This window comes from Podarcis liolepis (genome assembly GCF_965112155.1).
Source record: "Podarcis liolepis genome assembly, chromosome: 13".
NCBI lineage: Eukaryota > Metazoa > Chordata > Lepidosauria > Squamata > Lacertidae > Podarcis > Podarcis liolepis.
This window is the reverse complement of record NC_139573.1, coordinates 56,261,572-56,282,318: the sequence shown is the minus strand read 5'-3', so window position 1 is coordinate 56,282,318 and position 20,747 is coordinate 56,261,572. Positions and strand designations below refer to the sequence as shown.

At 42.9% G+C, this 20,747-nt stretch overlaps 2 protein-coding genes and 2 long non-coding RNA genes across 21 annotated transcripts in view; 2 read left to right on the top strand and 2 right to left on the bottom strand.

The window, feature by feature from the left end:
• Positions 1-20,747, bottom strand: part of MOCOS (molybdenum cofactor sulfurase) — a 237,680-nt gene that overhangs the window by 33,348 nt on the left and 183,585 nt on the right. The window lies entirely within an intron of this gene.
• Positions 84-5,201, top strand: LOC310692434. The gene is made up of 3 exons (XR_014518809.1): positions 84-167; positions 833-2,023; positions 4,927-5,201. It is a non-coding gene; the product is annotated as an uncharacterized lncRNA (long non-coding RNA).
• LOC310692411 lies at positions 11,963-18,698 on the top strand. Its single transcript, XR_014518774.1, has 2 exons — positions 11,963-13,677; positions 15,689-18,698. It is a non-coding gene; the product is annotated as an uncharacterized lncRNA (long non-coding RNA).
• Positions 17,481-20,747, bottom strand: part of PTPN3 (protein tyrosine phosphatase non-receptor type 3) — a 90,284-nt gene continuing 87,017 nt past the window's right edge. For all 18 annotated transcript variants that reach the window (XM_083473155.1, XM_083473156.1, XM_083473145.1 and 15 more), the window contains 2 exons: positions 20,062-20,197; positions 17,481-19,425 (listed from right to left, as the gene is read on the bottom strand). In XM_083473155.1, the coding sequence (XP_083329281.1) occupies positions 19,348-19,425; positions 20,062-20,197 (214 nt within the window). In that variant the 3' untranslated portion in view covers positions 17,481-19,347. The remainder of the gene's footprint in view (positions 19,426-20,061; positions 20,198-20,747) is intronic.

Sequence of the window (20,747 nt, the reverse complement as noted above, 5' to 3'; positions counted from 1 at the left end):
CTATGTGGTCACAGCTAGTAATTATTGCCTCATCTGAGATGTGCATTGTGTGAAGCAGTCTCAAAACACTTGTGCTTTCAGTACTTGAAGTTTGTGTTAGCAGGGCAGGCTAGTTTGGGATCTATGCACACTGGCCTAACTGGTTTGGAGTCTGGACTGTCTACATGGTGAGTTGGGGCTAGGCTTGGGACAGAGCTGGGAATGTTGAGACGCATACAGCTTAGAAGAGAAGCTGAAGTGTATCTCCTGTGTGCTACGAGAGCCGCAGGGAAACTGGAGTTTGGAACTCAAGGTGAAAACGAGTTGAGAAAATAAATAGTCCACATATGCTGCTGATGACGAGGGTTCAGGAACTGGGTTGCTCTGCTAGGGCTTTGGAAGGCTAGCCCTTCTAATCTCACCCTATATTTAGAACAAAATTATCCCGTGATTATAATAGATGAGGCCCAGCTTCTCTTGTGTTCTTCAGAGACACATTTCTTAATTAGATGAAAAATGAGTCTGCAAAGTAATTTGCTGACTGACTGAACTCAGGTTTTTTGCCTTAGGATGCAATCAGTATTTGCACCATGAGTTTAGGACTGAACTGAGCTTGCTGCCTGAAGCAAAGTCCAAATCCGTTGTCCTGCCTGCCCACTCCACCCCTGCCCACAGCCAACTGTGTAGCACATAATGCTGCGCCCAAAGAGTCCATACGGCCCAAATGTCCCATTTTTACTTAGACATCTCAAATTTAAATAAGTCACCCAAGCTTCTGATTATATCCTGGGACATGTGTCCTTCCTCTCTTGGGCAGCCACCACACAGAAGTGTGACTTTCCCCTCTTCTCAGTGTCTTAATAACTTAGGAGGGAAAGAAGGTGGCTGCAGTGGCTGTTGGGAGAAGCAGAAAAAGACAGGTGTGATGGGCTGGCAGTGGAGCAACGGCGGCCAAGTGAGGAAGCAAGGAGGCCTGCCTGTGGGGAGCCAGCTGAGAGAGGAGGCCAAGAAGGGCTGGTTGCGTCAGGCTGGCCAAGGAGGAGGAGCTGGCAGAGGGAGAGTAAGATAAGGGGGAGGCAGGGGGATATGGGAGGCATGTTGGTGGGGTGTGTGTCCAAAATTGGGATTATAATGAGTTGGAGGGTATGAGAGACCCATTCCTGCCTGGCCCCCATCATCCCTGTCCTTCACACTGAGCCTAAAGGGCCATGGGTAAGATACAACTCCTAATAAGAGGCTATAAAGAGGTCACTTATTCCCAACTTAGTTATCACAAGAACCAGTTTTATCACCTGCCTTTCTCTTTGTTTAGACCAAGATGCAGAGGTGAGAGGTGCAAAGCTCTCAAACATGGGGTTTAAATGTGCAGCAGGTACATTTTCAAGTCACCCTTATTTCAATTCTCACCACTTGTCATTATGAAGTCTAGCTTGTTAATGGCATTGCACTGTTGTTGGGTGATTGATCAGAAGGATGAGGGAAGTTTTTGCACCCACTCTCCAACAGCCCCCCCCCCAAGGCAGACCCTGCGCTTTCCAACTCTCAAGGGTGAGAAACTCTCAGAGTTTCCACGAGGAGAGGATTACTTCACAGACAATTTCTTTGGTGGTCTCACTTGGTCACAATGAATGGTCATGGGTCTTAGTTACATCTCGTTTGGATTACTGTATCGTGCTCGGTGGGTGACTGTTTAGAAACTCTGACCGTCTCAAAGGGCTGCAGCCAGAATGTTGACCAAGGCTGGTTAAAGGGAGCAGACAACTCCCTTGCTAGAACTGCCCCACTTGCTACTGGTCTGTTTCTGGGCACAATTCAAAGTGCTGGTCCTATACAGCTCAGGTCCAAGCTATCTGAAAAGCCACATTCCCTCATACAAACCTGCCCAGGTTATGAGATCTTCTGGCGAGACCCTTCTCTCAGTCCTGCCATCCTCACAGGCATGAACGGTGGAGACGTGGGAGAGGGCCTTCTGGGTGGCTGTCTCCAGACTCTGGCACTCCGTGGAGAAGTTAGACGGCCTCTTTCCTTGTCCTTCTGCCAGCAGGTGAATACTTTCTTTTTCCAACAGCCTTTTGGGAACGACTGCTTTTAATGAAAGGATTGGTTCTGTGCAGTTTTACTGTAATTGTTTTTAATAGAGTATATATAATCATTCATATATATGTTTGTGTGTTTAATTGTTTTTAATTATTGTTTTTTTCTACGTTTTTAACAGTTTTTGTTTTTAAGGTGCCTTGAGTCCTGTCAGCACAAATGGTGGGGTTTAAAGAAATATATAACAACAGCAACAACAATAATAATCAGAGTGGGAGGGGAGGGGACCTTTCTGACTCCTGGTGCTGCTCTGCGGAGCAAAATGAAAGCTGTGTCCCCAACACAGGAAAATCTTAACTCTAGTCAGTTTAGTACCCTACACATTTTGATTTGTAACTTTCCTTCCAAGGTGGCTAAATACTTGCTTTCCTTTTAAGTATGCTCCAACTCTTTGGCCCCGTGAGTCATGGGCCCTGATGCAGCTGCTCCAATTGCACCCTGGGTAATCTTAGCCTTGGTTAAAAACACACCACAAAATAGAATAGTGTGCCACATCCAGATTGCCAAAATAACATTGTGGTGAAGGTGGGACTCGAGCAGAAATTTGATTCCCTTTGTTTTTGACAGCAAACCTACCGAATCGGCACTTTCCAAGATAATGTGCAAACCAAAAAAATTGCCATTCTTTCAAGTTTGCATGTCTCTTATTTTTGCGTTGTGGTTCTCTAACCAAGCAACACTTACACAAATATTGGGAGACTGTATAAAAATTAATATATTGGTGAAAATAACATGGGGGAAAAATACAAAAATGTGTTTATTCAGAGAAATTTTCATGAGTTTTCTTTAATGCAAATTACTGCAGAAATGTGTAAAACTGAATTTAAAATTTGAAAAATGATAAACTGAGGCAGATGAAATCCAAAGATCTGTCCATCCCTTGTATGGGTTTCAACAGCTGCAGTTTCTCAGTATTCTGGAGTATCAGGGAATATGGGCACATGTTAAACCAAAAGTGCAATGTTAATTTAGTTTTATATAAAGAAACTGTTCCCCCCCCACACACACATTTTTTTTGTTTTGGTATGTGGGCAGACCTTATTTGTTGATGAGGGAACCTGTTGTAAGGCTTTAACACAAAATACGGTATGTAACATACTAGTTTTAAACAGCACCCGTCTCTCCCCCCCCCCCCCCACTTTCTAATCAGGCAAGTGAGAGCATCATTTGGTCTCCTATCAAGCCAAGAGAGGAAATGTATACTCCTGTCATTCAGAGGCTATTGAATTCCAAATCATGTTTTAACTCCTGGTTTATGAGGCTGAGTCAGGCTTTAGGAAGCAAAGAAATCACGCAGTGTTATTTGTATTGTTAATAAAGCCTGAAATTAATTCCTTTATTCAAAGAACAACACACACTGCTTTCTGCTCTAGAGAGATTTCTTTTGTAAGAATGGAAGCGTTTAAAATAGCAACTCTTTCCATTCTGCATTTATTACAGCAGTCACATTTATCAAAAATCTGATAAGGTTTTAAACATAGCTCTTAATTGTCATGGATCTTTAATTAAACCTCTTTTACTTTGCTCTGATCCTGGTCCCTTTTAAAAACATGAGGATTTGGGAAACACATTGTGAAACAAATATTATGGGTTGGATCCAGAGAAAGGCAGTCACACGTGAGTCCCATTCATTTTCACTTTTCACATTTCTTTCAATGCAATCTAATTGAGATTGAGTCTGGGTCTAAGCCTCTACGTATCTTCAAGAGGGTCACAAGCCTCACGCTTGGCACCAGCAGTTGGGATCACTGGGCACATGTTGGGGGCCATGTAAGACTTTGGATAACAGAGGGCAAAGCCCTTGGTTATTTGGGATTTCCACTCTTCCTCACTATCCATCACTTTCCTTTTGAGTGGCAGTGGCTATAACCACACATACACCCAGAGGTGGAGCAATGTGGGGGTGGGGTGCCCTGGGTGTCATCCCTGAGGGGGGTGACAAATTCCCAGCCAGGTCCGATCGCGGCTGCACTGGATCGCACCCCCCAGCCTGGCCTCTGCACCGGATCACGCCTGGGTCGGGAGTTGCAGGGGGCAGCGCGCTGTTACCCCATGCTCCTGGCTGGAGGAGGCAGGCAGGCAGGGGAGAGGACAGGGAGGAGGCAGGTGAGCAAACAATGGAGGAGGATGGTAATGGACGCCGGGCACCCCGTCCTGTCCCTATGGGTGCTGTGCACCCTGCCTTGTCCTTCCCTATGGGCGGTTCACCCCGCCCCGGGCGTACCACCCCAGGTGCCCGAGAGGCTTCCTCCGCCACTGCATGTGGTGGAGACTTCTGTTTCTTCTTGCTTCCCTTCACCCTTACCAGGGTGGAGGTGGAGCTTGTAGGGTCTCAGCCTCATATAATCTTAGCATATTTGAATCTATTTAGTCCAGGGGTTGGCAAACTTACCGAACAATGGGCCAGTCAATGCTCTGTCCGTCAGAGGATGGGCTGGAGAGCGTGCACATGCGCGCTCTTCCGGGTCAGAGGAGCGGCCGTGCACGTGTGCACACACTATTTCCAGCGCTCCTCCGACTCAGATGTGCACTGGAAATAGCGTATGCGCATGTGCACAGGCGCTTCTCCATCCTGCATGCATGTGTACACACTATTTTCGGTGCACGTCCGGGTTGGAGGAGTGCCCGTGCGCACAGGCATCATCAACCTGGAAGTCAGTCCCTGCACTGCACCACGCTGCACCACACCAGTAAGAGCGGAGGGCGGGGGGGCGGCAGGGGTCACCATGGGCCAGATAGACGAGCCAAAGACAAAGGAGATGGTGTTGGACTTTCGGAGGAAGAGAGGAGAACTAGCCCCGCTGTACATCGGGGAGGACTGTGTGGAGAGACTCTCTTCCTTTTAATTCCTAGGAGTTTATCTCAGTGAACACCTTACTTGGAAAATCAATACAACCCAGGTGGTTAAGAAAGCCCAGCAGAGACTTCATCTCCTCAGAGTATTGCGAAAGAACGATGTCAATCAACATTTGATAATCTCCTTCGACTTCCGGGTCAGCGCCATCGGTGAATGGCGGAGTTCCTCCGATCAGAGGAACGGGCTCCGTGGAAATTGGGTCTTCCCACCGCGGCGAAGGTGGGGACCCGCTAGAAATCCCAGGCGGAGGAAGCCTGGGAACGTGGAGTTCGGCAGGGCACCAGGAGCGCCCCCCACGCACCGGGAACCCCATTTTGGGGCTCCGGAGTGAAGTGGGGTGAGAGGTGCGGTGCTGCAAACTGATTGCTATTTTTACAGAGTGAAGCCGCACAGCCATTGCCGGAGAGCGCTGACTTTTTCCTGTGGACAATTGGATTTAAAACAAGTACCCGTGAGTAGAAACGGAAAATTGGATCAAGAAATATCTTAATTTGGCATTGGAGCGGGAAGGTTCAAAACAGGAAGTCCGCCTTCCGCTTTCTGTATATAGACTAAAGCAAAAACTTTGTAAGCTAAAGCCTGGAAAGCCGTTTAAAAAGTCTAAATTTCCTTCATCTATAATTACTGAAACCCCCTTGGAAGTAGGAGAAAAGGGGGGAGAACTTTGTTTAACCCCTGCAGGAGAGGGAGTGAAGAAGGATAAGTTTCCACCGTCTCTAACCTGGAAACGGGGTGTCAGAGACAGAAATAGTGGAGAGGTTCATTGACTGTGAATGGAATACTTTGACAGATAGCTAAAGAAGAGAAATAAACTGATTCCAATGTTGCCTTTTGCATTCTAAAGAAACAAAATAACTGAAAAATATCTGAAAAATGAAAGTAATTTTCCTTTGTTGGACTTGCCTTAAAAAAAATGGATACAAATAGAAATTGTCTCCCCTAGAGGGAGCTTGTTAAATTGTTGCTGTAGTCTACATGAGGACTCAACAGCTGTGAGATTAAGATCATGGGACTAGTCTTTTCTGACCTTGACTAAAGATGAGCTTGGGGGAAGACTGGGTGCTTGCTTTATGCAAGACAAGTGCCTTGCTGGAACAGATGCATGAGAAGATGGATTTGATGAATGAGAAAATGGACTTGATGATTGTTGTGGTTAACAACTCTGGACAAACAGGGAACATTGATACAGAAACCATTCAGGGACCAACTCATGAACCTGTACTGATTGGGCAAGTGCAGAAAATAATGGAGGAGGATGTGGTTGCACCTCAAATAATACAAATGGAGAAACCCGAGGCCCTACAGGAGCATAAGCCGCTGCCTTTGAAGATAGAAGTTGGATTGGGCCAGGGGGAGTCTGGAGCTGAGGAGGTTCCTAATTTTGGAGAGACCTTGAAATATGTTTTTAAATACTTTTTGGATTACACTGATGACTGTGGGGAGTGGGACTGTGGGGAATGGGTGGGTTTGATGAAGGGAGATGGAGACAATTTTGGGTTGGAACCCCCCAGAAACCTACTCCTCAATGAGAAAGGAAAGAAATTAAGAAAGAGACCAACAAATGACAAGAAAAAGGGCAAGTATAAACAAGAAGAAGATCTGCAGAAGGGACATGGAAGAGACTTAAGGGCCTCGGACATAAGACTTCCAGGTTGATGGACTAGATCAGGGGTCTGCAACCTTTAAGACAAAAAGAGCCACTTGGACCCGTTTTCGAAGGGGGAAAAAACTGGGAGCTGCAAAACCATTGCGACATTTAAAACAAATATATCTCCGGAGCTGCGATCTGACAGCGGGCGGGAAGGTGACGTCGGGACGGTGCGTGACTAATGCACGCACCACCCCCATGCGACGTCACAGCCAGTACAGTGCCCGCCACAGTGGGGAGTGTCAGGGCGCACAATGCGCCTTCTCCCCTCGCTAGTATCCACCCCGGAGCCGCGGCAAAGGTGTAAAAGAGCCACATGCGGCTCCGGAGCCGCGGGTTGCAGACCCCTGGACTAGATGGATTGGACAGTAAGGACTGACACGACCCGAGACCAGGAAGAAGAGACGTTGGGTGAAGATTGGAAGAAAATCTATAAAGAAAATTTTTATTTGGGGAATCAGCCTAAAATAAATGAATATTAGGGAAAATGTTGGCATGAAACTATATGACTCTAGCAGAAATGATATCAGGAGCTATGTATATTTGAGCATTAAGATTCAAGCTTTAAGGTATTTTAGGGTAAGATAAGGTTAAATAAATCAAGGTAATTTAAATAACAGAATAGAATATGGGGAAAGATGGGAAGGATTTATTGAGTTAACTATTAGGTTAAAATGTTAAGATAAATTATTTAACAAAAATTGAGAAAGATGGAAAGAATTTGCTGAAATAACTAATTAAACTAGAATACAAAAGGGGAGGTGTGAGGAGGTCAATGAAACAAGCAAATGGAAGTTAAAGATATGTAATTTGGGATTTGAGGTTTTTTCTTCTTTTTGTTTTTTTTGTTGCATTGATGTATTGGTTTTTATGTTTTGTGTTTTTTCCTTCTTTATGTATTGTAGTGTTGTTGTTTTTTATTTTTCTCTTTTTTCTATTATTCTGAAACTATTAATAAATATTATTATTTTTTAAAAAAGATAATCTCCTTCTACCGGTCCACAATAGAAAGTGTCCTGGAATAGAAAGCGTATCATGGTCTGGTACGCTGGTTTGACATCAACTGATAGAAAGTGCCTACAGAGGGTGGTGAATACAGCACTAGATATTATGGGCTGTCCCGTGAATCCGCTGGATGACATCATTGAAGAACATTGCCTCAGGAGAGTGAAGAAAATTCTCAGGGATGATTCACACCCTGGCCGGCACTTTCTGGATCTCCTGCCTCGGGCAAAAGATATAGAAGCACCAACAGGGTAAAGAACAGCTTCTATCCTGGGCTGTTAGGCTGCTGAATGAAAAGATAACAACAGGACAACTGACTTTCGGGTTTGGTGGATGTGCGTCAGTAAACGAGGGGAATTAAGACCAAGAGAGCTGAGTGGGGGGTGCTCGTGTAATCTCACTGTATACAAGTTGTAAAAGTGACAATAAAGTATTTCAATTTCAATAAGCCTTAGGTTGCCGACCCCTGATTTAGTCAATGAAGAGGTTAAAACCATAGAGTAAGCTGTTCTATGCCATTATTCCCCACCTTGTGAGGAAATGGGTCACCAGCTTTTGTTATGTATCTCTCTCCATGTGGATTTCAGTACGTAAGGCGGTATGAGCTGGTCTCTCCAGATACATGGCTTTAACTAACCTCTTTTGTTTCAGAACAGAACTGAGTCTGAAACTAGTTTTTTTCCCCTATACCAGTAGTTTAGAAACTTTTACCATTTGTCACTGAGCAACATTTGGACTGCTTGTTCATTTTTTCTGAATACTGTATGGAAAAGCACATGAATCTGACCTTTTAAGAGTTTTGTAGGTAAACCATATTATGACTTACCAAGCATGTGGTCTATCTCTGTGCTAGGGAAGTGGGATAGTTTGGAAAGAATTTTTAAAAGAGGACATTTGGGGACTCACTGGAAGGTCACATGTTAAAGGTTTTACAGCCTATATTTCAATACTTTCCTTTGCTGCGTGTTTTGCAACGTTACCAAAGTGTGCTTGGCTCAAACTTGGGGCTTTGCTTCCAGGATTCCAACAGAGCAAACATATGGTGGGAAGAGCACTAATAAGTCCTAGCAAATGCATATTAATACCAACTCCCAGGGGTGAAACTAGGCTTTATTTATTTCACCTAGGTCAAAGACCCAGTTTGGCACCCCCTCCATGTGCATTTGCATACATACACACAAGCTGGGAGCCTCAATGGCGCCCCCTAGAGGCTTCACCCAGGGGAAAAGTCCAACTACCCCTCCCCCACATAGCTACAGTTCTGCCGACTTCTCTTACATCACAAGAGGCATGCTTCCCTCAACATCCCTCCTCTACCCGGCACCCCAGAACTCACTCTCTAAGTTGGTCTTTAACAACTCTCCATTTTTCCTTTTCTTGTCCATGATGTTTCAAGTATCTACGCAATTCAACTTAATTTGCTTTAAGACTTTCATTGTGTGAGCCTTCCTTCTCACTGTGCTTCAAGGCTTCTTGAACCTAGGCTACCATTTCTTAGGGCATCACTACTCTACAAACTTTAGACTGGTTTGAGACCAGATTAGTTCCTAGTGTTTACCCCCAAATAAGGGACGCGGGTGGCATTGTGGTCTAAACCACTGAGCCTTGAGCTTGCCAATCAAAAGGTTGGCGGTTCGAATCCCCGCGACGGGGTGAGCTCCCATTGCTCGGTCCCAGCTCCTGCCAACCTAACAGTTCAAAAGCACGTCAAAGTGCAAGTAGATTGATAGGTACCTCTCCAGCGGGAAGGTAAACAGTGTTTCTGTGCGCTGCTCTGGTGTCAATGTTCCGTTGCCCCAGAAGCGGCTTAGTCATGCTGGCCACGTGACCTGGAAAAACTCTGCGGAGCAGACAAATGCTGGCTCTCTTGGCCTGTAAAGCAAGATGAGCACCACAACCCCAGAGTTGTTTGCGACTGGACTTAACTGTCAGGGGTCCCTTTACTTTTACCTACCCCAAAATAAATGTCCAAAGTGTAACTTAGTGAAGGTACTGAGGATTCATTGTCATGGGGGCACAGTTTTTATATTACAAACTAATTTAAAGACTAATATATATTTGTCAACCATGGTTTAACAGGATAAACATGTTTACACCTGTATAAGAGGCATGCTTTCATCATGTCACCCCAAATCAAGTCATGGAAAATATAGATTGTGAAGATATTGAATTTACACTGTTATAGATTTCCAACCCCACCACAGAACTATAGTTTGGTGGCAGAAATGATCAATGATGTAAAGCAGGGCACAAGCTGCAGCTGAGTTAAATTTCAACCACAAACCTTTACAAATGAACGGCTTTCTCCAGGATCTGAAATTTGGTGCTTGTGACCTTTTGCATCATTTCAAATTTACAATGCATTTATCAGTGGGTTGCTTGTGTATTCATGATTCAGTATTCAGGTTATGTAACCTATTTATATAACATGGTAGGATTTGCTAGGTGAATGGAATTTTAACTGAAGCTGTGGTGTGAATTAAGTATATGTAAGGTACTAAAATTAAATGTAAGATCCCAGTTCAGATACTTGCTTGGGCCAATAGGAAAAGATAAAGGCAAGAATTTGGCCATGCTTGGAACATGGCATCTCTTTTTTTAAAAAAAACCCCACACAATAACATCGACAACAAAGGAAGACACTCATATAAATCAGGTACATGAACGTGTACAGAAAACTTAGGGAAACTCAGACTCTTAAAAGACTTCTATGATACTGTTTGTTTGTGTGATGCACCTGGATCTATAGACGATGTTCAGGGTAAACCGAGACAAGTGAAGCAGAATCACATTTCATAAAAATCACTGAAAACGTTCCACTATTTATCAACCAAAGGCCATCTGGGTATGTTTTTTAGAACTCTCCCAAAAGGTCTGTAGGGGGCGAGAACTCCACATTATGAGCACTGCGAGCCCCACCTGTCCACCCTCGCTGCTGGAATCTGGCATACAGACGTCAGCAGGAAAACATTGCAGTCCCTGGCAACGCTATGCTGCTGAACTCAAAGTCAACGGATGACAAAGGGACATCACAAGAAGACTCCGTCATGGAAATGGTGGACTAGACAGTTTAAGCAAAACGGATTCTATTCACTTCAATCTAAAAGGGGGCTGTAGGCTTCTCTCCTATTGTAGGTGATAAATTAGTGTAGTTAGAAAAATAGTACTCACCTATAGCTGCAGTTGAGGTTTGGACATACTATTCTTATTAGGGATATGCTTGGTTAATCAAATTGCAAGTGTTTAACTGACGGCAAAGCTGCCCCTGTTTAATTGGACAGCTCTGCTTTTCAAAACCATCAGTAAAATACAAATGTCCAATTCAGAGTGCCTCTAGACAGTCACTATTTTGCAGGTGTTCATGTGCACATTGTAAATTTAGGTTGTGGAATTTTAAAAAGTTGACTGTTGCCCTACTAAAACAAATCTCACTTTAAAAAAGAATCAGTCTTTTTGCAGTTTAAAAGTGATAGGGAAATGCATTGAAAAATAGGGTATGAATGAATGAATGGTAAATGGGAAGACACAAACACCCCGTAAACAAATTAGGATTGAAGCACAACTGTTGAAGGTGTCTGCCAAAGGGCCCTACATATAGGATTGTGCTCCATAGTCAGTTTAGAAGTATGCCGTCTTATTTTCTGGTTGCTGTCGTTTGATATTGTTTAGTTTTCTTTGTTGAACAGGGCTGAAGCTAAATCCTAACTTTCAAACAAACAAACAAAGATGCATTGCAGAGCAGGAAACTTATTCAGACATGCTTATACTTAAGTCCTTAGAACAGTGTGTTTTTCTTCCTTGGTGTTGACTTCAATGCTCATGTCTGCCAATCCATACTCCATAAGAACTCCACATTGACTGCAGATGTGTCTCTGTATTATTCCCCCTGCTTTCAGAGATACATTGGATAGGTGACTGTACAGTTTCATTAAAAAAGGTTATAGCCTTACCTTTTCAAGGAAGATACATTATGTTGGCTCATTGAAAGGAGTGGGCATTTTCTACCCACCAGCTAGTTAAGGGGCTACAATAGCAGAGACTGGGATTTAAGGGCCATCAGCCTCAGTCAGGCTTCTCAGGGCTTGTCTACACTTTGCCTTTCCCACACCTAAAAAGCATGGTTCTGAGTGGCCTTCCGCTTCTCCTGGGCTTTCTAGGCAGGGGTCTGAGCAGTTTTCCATTTGCACCCCCACTTTCCCCAGAAAACCCACTCTTTACAACTGAATCAGAACGGAAAACCTTGGACTCAGCTACATTAGTCAAAAAACCAGTGTTTTAATGCATTATAAACATGCAACATATGACGCTGTAGAGCACAAAACTTTTCTATGTGATTTTAAATAGTTTTTTTTTGTTGTTAAAACAATTTCATGCCTCCAGGCATTCACACAGGACCTTCACCACCTTCACTGGTTCTGATCTGGAGAGGCAGAGCTGGGCATCATCCGCATACTGATGAACACCCAGCCCAAACCCCCTGAGAATCTCTCCCAGAAGAGGGAGATGTTCATGTAGATGTTAAAAAGCATGGGGGAGAGGATGGAACCCTGAGGCACCCCACAAGTGAGAGCCCAGGGGTCTGAACACTCATCCCCCAACACCACTTTCTGAACATGGCCCAGGAGGAAGGAGCAGAACCACTGTATAACAGTGCCCCCAGCTCCTCTACAGTCCAGAAGGGTGTTATGGTCGATGGTGTCAAAAGCCGCTGAGAGATCCAGCAGAACTAGGAAACAGCTCTCACCTTTGTCCCTAGCCCACCGGAGATCATCAACCAGCGTGACCAAGGCACTTTCAGTCCCATGATGAGGCCTGAATCCCGATTGGAAGGGATCCAAATGGTCCACATCCTCCAGGCATGCCTGGAGTTGTTTAGCAACCACCTGCTCAATCACCTTGCTCAAGAATGAAAGATTTGAGACTGGGCGATAGTTGGCCAGATCTGAAGATGTTTTTTTAAGAAGTGGTTTAATAACCGCCTCTTTCAGCGGGTCTGGGAAGGCTCCCTCACAGAGAAGCATTCACCACCCCACAAAGCCCATCGCCCAGCCCTTCCCGGCTTGCTTTTATAAGCCAGGATGGGCAAGGATCAAGGAGAGAGGTGGCTGGTTTCACTCATCCAAGCAGCCTGTCCACATCCTCGGAGGTAACAGATTGGAATTGACTTGTTGCAATTCAGGGCTCAGGATTCTATTGCACATGTGTGAACAATGCATTTTTTTAAAAAGGTGCCACCACCCATTTCACCTAAAAGCAAAAACAGAGGCAGGGGCTGTCAGGGAGAAAAGCCATTTTAATGTATTCTACTGGAGGGAATTTCTGCATTTTTATGCTTTTCCTTTTTTGCTTTTGACCCTGCCCATCAATGGAATGTGGCCCTCCAGAAGTTTACCATATCTGAATCTGTTCCTGGGGCCAAAAAAGGTTCCCCAGGAACTAATTACAAACAAGCAAACCTGTTTCTTTCCATCTAACTCTTTCTCTGCACATCCAAGGATACTACGCAAGAATGCTTACTTGCAGACCAAGGCTATATCTGAAAACAGAATAGATGAGCAGGAGTGTGGACTGAGTGAGCAGAAGTTTCCAGAAGCAGGGGCTGATCCTAGGCAAAGTAATGTTTCTCTCCATGAAATTGAAAATGTCTATGATGCTTGATTGAAGGTGATAAATGCTGACAATATATGGCGTGCTTAAGTTTGATATTAGAAATTAGTTATTCCCCTAGGTTGGTGGTGGTAGTGGTAATACACCTATACTGCAACTGAAAACGTAAAATGGTTTATTTTATTTTAAATAATGGATTTTTAACTATACCACTGCTACTTAGCGTTTTCAAGCCTCATTTCCCAATGCAGTTGAGAGTGCATTGTGTGATGGATCCCTTTTCATTAGAGATGCTAATTATCAAGTTTCTATGTTGACACTTCTGACATATCGGAGACAAGCACTCAGCATATTTGTTATGCAAGGAGATTTTGTACTATATCTATGCCTCTCATCACCACATGGCAATGGAAGCATTTAATTATGTCTCTGAAACGCAGGGAAGGGGAGGGGGAGAGGATTTGGTCATTGGGGATGTTTCCTGCAGGTTGATGGTAGCAAAATTATTTCCAAAGTGGACTGCAGGTTGAATATTGGAACCCGAGATCCTTCTTTGAGGACTGCAGTTTCATAACATGACGGAAGCCAGCCGTCACAAATGGTGTGCAGCATAGAAAACACACAGAGACACATGTTCTGAAGCACATTTAGCAATAATGTGGGACTCCAGGCATTGAAATTAGTCCTGTCATACTGTTTCAAAAATGTTTAGTTGAACAATCACCCATGCTTTAATCAATTGATGAAAATGAAAAGCTTGAGAAAGATGTCATTTGAGCTACTGAGGGAAGCATACAAACTTATAATTTAAAAACGAATGCTATTGCTCCTTTTAGAAGGAAACTCGGTCAGCAATATTTTCATTCTCTGTTCCCCATGGAATAGGCACACTGGCTCAGAAAGTAAACAAGCGCCCCTCTTACTAGCAGCCCCATCAATTAAAACTTTTCCTTTGTCATCATGATCCCTAAAACCTGAACCCAACACTGCCGAAAGGAAGACCCAGATGAGGAACAGATACAGGTTTCTCCTCTCAGGAGATGCCTTCAGCACCTCCTCCCAGGCTGCAGACAAAAGCAGGGAAGTGGACTGGCTGTGTGAATCAAGCATGACAATCCAGCAATCTTGAGTAAATTTCCACTGATTTCTAATCTGAGTAACCAGCAAACGTCACACTGATCAGGCTGTTGAACCTTTGCTAGAACAAAAGTTGCAATAGTTGTTCCTATCTGTACTCAAATTAGAGACCAAAAGCAGTACCGTATTTTTTGCTCTATAAGACTCACTTTTTCCCTCCCAAAAAGTAAGGGGAAATGCGTGTGCGTCTTATGGAGTGAATACAGGCTGCACAGCTATCCCAGAAACCAGAACAGCAAGAGGGATCGCTCTTGAGGGATCGAGAGCCAGTGTGGTGTAGTGGTTAAGAGCGGTAGTCTCGTAATCTGGGGAACCGGGTTCGCGTCTCCGCTCCTCCACATGCAGCTGCTGGGTGACCTTGGGCCAGTCACACTTCTTTGAAGTCTCTCAGCCCCACTCACCTCACAGAGGGTTTGTTGTGGGGGAGGAAGGGAAAGGAGAATGTTAGCCGCTTTGAGACTCCTGAAGGGGAGTGAAAGGCGGGATATCAAATCCAAACTCTTCTTCTTCTTCTGCAGCAGCGATCCCTCTCGCTGTTCTGGCTTCTGAGATTCAGAATATTATTTTTTCTTATTTTCCTCCTCCAAAAACTAGGTGCCTCTTATGGTCTGGTGCATCTTATAGAGTGGTACGGTATTTTGATGGTGCTATCTGAAAATTATCAAATTCATTGAAAACTTGTAAGCTACTGTGCTTGAAATATTTCTGTGAAAAAGCTTATCCAATGGGAACACCCATCTTTTATCCTAGGGTTCATTAAATGCATGATTTAGGATTTATAAAAGAAAATACTTTTATCCTAGGATAAAGATGGGTATGGGTTAGGGTTATAGGGTTAGTGTTGGAGTTGGTTAGGGATTGGGTTAGGGTTAGGTTTAGGGTTAGAAGTAGGGGTTAGGGTTGAGGTTAATGTTAGGTTTAGGGCTGGGGTTAAGATTAGGTTTACAGTAAATGTTTGGGTTATAGGATTAGGGTTATGGTGAGGGTGAGGTTTAGGATTAGGGTAAAGGTTAGGGTTAGGGCTGGGGTTCAGATTATGTTTAGGTTTAGAGTTGGATTAGGGTTAGGGCTAGTGTTGGAGTTGGGGTTAGGGATGCAGTTAAAGTTAGGGTTAAGGTTGGGGTCAATGTTAGTGTTAGGGCTGGGGTTAAATTTAGGGTTAGGGTTGGATTAGGGTTATAAGATTAGGGTTTAAGGTTTGGGTTAATGTTAGGGTTGGAGTTAGGGTTAGAGCTGGAGTTAGGGTAAAGGTTAGGGTTAGGATACAGTTAAGGTTAGGGTTAGGGTTAAGGGTTAGGTTAATCTTAGGGTTAGGTTTATGTCAGGGTTAGGGCTGGAGTTAAGATTAGGGTTAGGGCTAGGATTGGGGTTAGGGATAGGGTTATGGTCAATGTTAGCACAGGAAGCAAAGATTTCCAATAAAGAAGTGCAAACACATGTAATAATAAGTAATACACTGCTGTAATCCAGTTTTCCATAAGTTCACCATAGAGATAAATAGCCAAACATGTGTAATGCTGTATGAGCTTTTGCAAATATGTAGAAGGAGGAAGGTTGCTTGCATTCATTCTGACCTGGATCTCACATTAAATACAGGGTCGCTTCTGGTTGATGCCACAGCTCATCTTGGCAAGTTTTTGACGTATAGTTTTCAGTTTGAACAGCCCGAGGACAGAGTATCCTTGGGGATATAAACAAGTGTGCTTGACCCATACTTATACTAGCTGATTGAAGCTGATTTTTAACTTGGCCTTGTAAGTCCTCATAGTTTCTTAGATTGGATTTTCTTTAAATAAAAACTAACAAAAGAACCTGCCATGTGGCTTGCCTGGGTAGAAGAGGTAATTAGTTCCTTGTTGCTGGAAGGTTTAATTCTGTCTGCATTGCAGGTGATTGTGACAAGGTCCCTGTTAAAGAAACCCCCCTTAGATGCTGCCAATTTCACCAATTAGTAAGCAGTTTAAAACATACAAATCTTGGATAAACTATTGCAACATATGGTGACCTTGCAAGTCCACAGTTGTTAGTTGGCTCCCAGTTTATTTCCAGGCTCTGTGCAAGTTGCTGGTTCTTCAATTTAAAGCCCTAAGTGGATTGGGACCTGTGTATCTAAATAGCTGTCTTCTTTCCACAGGCAAAGGATTGGGCCTATTCATTAAAGGTAAAGGGACCCCTGACCATTAGGTCCAGTCGTAACTGACTCTGGGGTTGCGGCGCTCATCTTGCTTTATTGGCCAAGGGAGCCGGCGTTTGTCCGCAGACAGCTTCTAGGTCATGTGGCCAGCATAACTAAGCTGCTTCTGGCGAACCAGAGCAGCACACAGAAACGCCGTTTACCTTCCCACTGGAGTGGTACCTATTTATCTACTTGCACTTTGACGTGCTTTCGAACTGCTAGGTTTGCAGGAGCAGGGACCGAGCAACGGGAGCTCACCCCGTCATGGGGATTCAAACCGCTGACCTTCTGATCGGCAAATCCTAGGCTCTGTGGTTTAACCAACAGCGCCACCCGCGTCCCTTGGGCCTACTCATTAGGAGTGTCCAAATTATGGCATTTGCTGACCTGGGAGATTTGTCTAGCTACCTCTTTGAGCATGCTCAGAGGGCAGATGGTCATTTGCTCTGGATTCCAATTGTTGTGATTTGCTGTTTAATTTTCATGCTGTTGTCTCACAATTGCTTTTCAATACGGCTCTATGACACTTGGCTATAAACTGCTCTGAGGACCTAATCCAAGTGCAAGACACACAACAGAAATATTTTTATGAATGAGCAAGCAGGGGGTTTGCAGTACCCTAAGGTATAATTCGCCAATAAAAAAATGTACCTTGAAAACAATGGAGAAGTCAAAGCTTTCTGGCTTCTAGAATATTTGTATGATTTTCTATGCTATTAACTGATCATTCATTTTCAATTTGAAATGACCATGTGAGATAATCAGAATGAATTTAAACTTGTTAGTCAACTCATTTTGGGTATGAATCTGCATGTATGATGAAGATGATCACCTCAGAAGCTGAGAACCCAATGAGGGTCACCGTATCACATTCACTGTGAAACCTTTTGATTCCAGACTGAAAAAAGGAGAGAAGAAAAAGAACCTCTTGGGAAAACTACAACAATACATTTGTAATTCAATTCTGGACTGCTACATTTGTAATTAAAGAGAAAAAATAGGTTTTAATATAAACATATACACAATGTTTCTCAAATTTCTAGATGATTTTTCTCAGAACCAGCCTTTATATACATAATTTTAGTCCATGATGATATATTCCATATGTTCTTTTAATTTAATTTATACACTTATTGACAAAGACAAATTCTTAAATACCATACAGTGATGGTTTATTCCAATTCTCTCCCTTGAAATGAAACTGAGACCAGTGTACCATAAAGCAAATTACCAAAATACAACTCATTCATACTTTACATACATTGTGATACATCCAGGTTTTTTCAACATTTCACTCACATTACACAACAAAATCAATTCATATAATACCTTTGTAGAGCAATTGCTGCTCCTAAGCCACTCACACCATTGCTGATTCTCATGCTGTCATCATACAAATGTTCATATCCACACACAGAAACCTCAAATGCTATATGTGTAATAAATTAATTAAGGCTGCAGCCCTAAACACACTCACTAGGGAGTAAGTGCCTTTGAAGACAGCGGAACTTCTGAGCTAGCATGCACAGGGTTGCATTATAAGCTTCTTACACTTTTCAAGCCATGGCTCTTCTTTGTGGACAAGTCTATAGATTTTTCAGCATTCTAGATAAATAGATTTTGTTTGTTTGTTTTTTGTAGTATTCTTGCTGCTGCATGGCAGCCTGTTTTTCCTTGTATATCCACACGTAGGCCAAATTTCATAGATACTTCAAAATGCAAGCAGAAGTGATCCCGCAACTGAGGAGGAGTACTTATAGATCCACCCACAAGATCTGCCCAAGCCATACGATATATGCATCCATGTGTTACTTGAGAGCTGAACACAATGGGATGGCTTAGCAATAGCAATGATGTTGCTAAAGCAATGGAAGACTTGGCCCATGATTAGGGTAGAACAAAGTTTTATCTGATGGACAATGAACTAAGTGTTTTAGCATCTGAACATCTATGCCCTTTACATTTTAGCAGCAACAGTATATTTATGTCAGCAGTAGATAGTCTTCCAGCACCTGATTAAAATGTTTACACGAACAGTAAAAGATACTTTGCTATCTGTATCTGAAGAACAACAGATTTTGAAACAGAGGAGCAGATCAAACAAACTGAATTTAAAAAGCACCACCCATTTCAGAACAAACATGTGGAAGAAATAACAAGATAAAGAGCAATACAGACACAAGGAGCACATGAAAACAGCCAGTGGAAGACAAATTGTATCCTCTTTCACATACAGTTGCCTCACTGCCTTTTCTGCATAGCACATGATCTCTGCCTGCTTTAAAGATGCTTATCAGTGATGCAGATAGATTTACAGAGGTTACAGTGCCATTGCTCCAGCCCTTGGTATTTCATTTCATAAATATGCCTGAGCAAAGTAATATTGCCAACTTTAACTGGTATTGGGATGATTCAGTCCAATTTTGTGGGAGTTGTGGAATACTCAACTCTTAGGCGATGAAGGCACTTGGCTCTTCAAATAATTGGGTTGCTTTTCCATTGATATTGCTGGTTGGCCTTTTTCAGTTCACAATGGAGAGCACTGGAATCTTCTAATGAAAAATGTTTTAAGGCAATAAAAGGTGCATACAGCGAGTACATCAAGATTTTCTTTTCTTGTTTTCTGTGTGCGTACATTCCACATCACATGCCTTTACAAACTTACCTGATTCATATGTAGATTACATGGTTCAGTAATTTCCTACAGAATTTTAAAGTGCCACGGTACAAACTTGCTTTCTCTTCCCCAAAGCCTTGGCGAGCTCTGCCATAATCTATCACCACAAACCACTTGGGCTTGACATGTGTCTTTAGAAAGATGAACTCAATTTCTTCACATTTATGCTAACTGGAATCCAGCGGGTGTACTAGTCCTTCTTTATAAACATGAAGAATAGCTTCACAGACAAATTTGTACTGACTCTGCATAACACACACACAATAAAAAAAGGAAAAGGTTAAAAATAACCTAAGTTAGATTTCATTTATATAATATCAGTACAATGGTCAGCTACAATGCCATCATTTTCATACACTGAAGTTAACACCAGCATTGCCTTTAAGACCAAGATGGATAGCATGTGCAGGGGGCAGGGAGAGATCAGCATTAGGTTCTTCAGGTGATTTAAATCCATCTCTGAAGAGCTGAGATAGGCAGCAGCGACAGGAAACAGAGATAAACCAGCAGAATAGAGAAGGAGGCACAAGTCAAAATGTGTTTATCTAGGCCAAATGAAATCTATAGTGCACAGGAAACCACTGTTTCAATTCAGGCCTCAGTGAATACAACAGGATTTCTTGAATAGTTCTAATTCATGCTGGAATCTCCCTCTGAAAGTATTTTGTTGAAGCATGGCAACTTTAAAGGCAATTAAGTGTTCTTCAGTAGAGACAGAATCACTATGTGCAAGGGATGCTTAAGCAATGAACTTCCTGCATCAGCTTGAGGGCAGGACTAGATGACCACTGAGGACCCTTCAAACATTACAATTATATGATTTCAATATATTGAAACTGGGTCAAACACATTGAAAATAGGCTCCTGTACTTTTTACTTACTGATGTTTGCACCATCATAGCACGATGGTCTCGCATCTTTCGTACAATATCCAGTGGATAAACAGGTTGGCTTTTTTCAATTAAGCACAGAGCTGTTTCCATAGCAACCAATACTCCAGTCCGGCCTATTCCAGCACTGCAAGAGGTAAGCAACAAGACTGCATTTTTTTTAAAGCAACAACAACCAAAGCATATGTTTTGTCCTGAATTCATATTAAAATTATGGCTTTTTTAAAAAATACTGAAAATCTCTTGAATATATTAGGAATGCTGAATACAACAGAACACTTAAAAATCACTTCAGCAACATGTTCTTTGCAAATTTGTAAGAAAAACATTTCACAGAAAAATGGAGAAAACAAGTAAGTTTTAGTAATCAATGGTTAAATATGTAATTTAATCTAATTTAAGCTAGGAGTTTTGCCCCCCCCTCCCCGAAGTAACAGGATATCACAAAGAAAAATTCAATGGTCATAGCTGCCCTATTGGGAGAGGGGGGCAAAAGGAGTTATCTCCTCACAGTTAAGAGACTGAGAGCAGGCCAGAAGATGATACGCTCCTCCCTTATGCAAGGCAAACTTCCTCCACCCACCATAGCAGTGGCTAAAGGATACACTGGCATCAAAATCAATGATAGCTAAAAATAATCAGGTACACTGCTTAACCAGAAATTCCAGCCAGCTTCA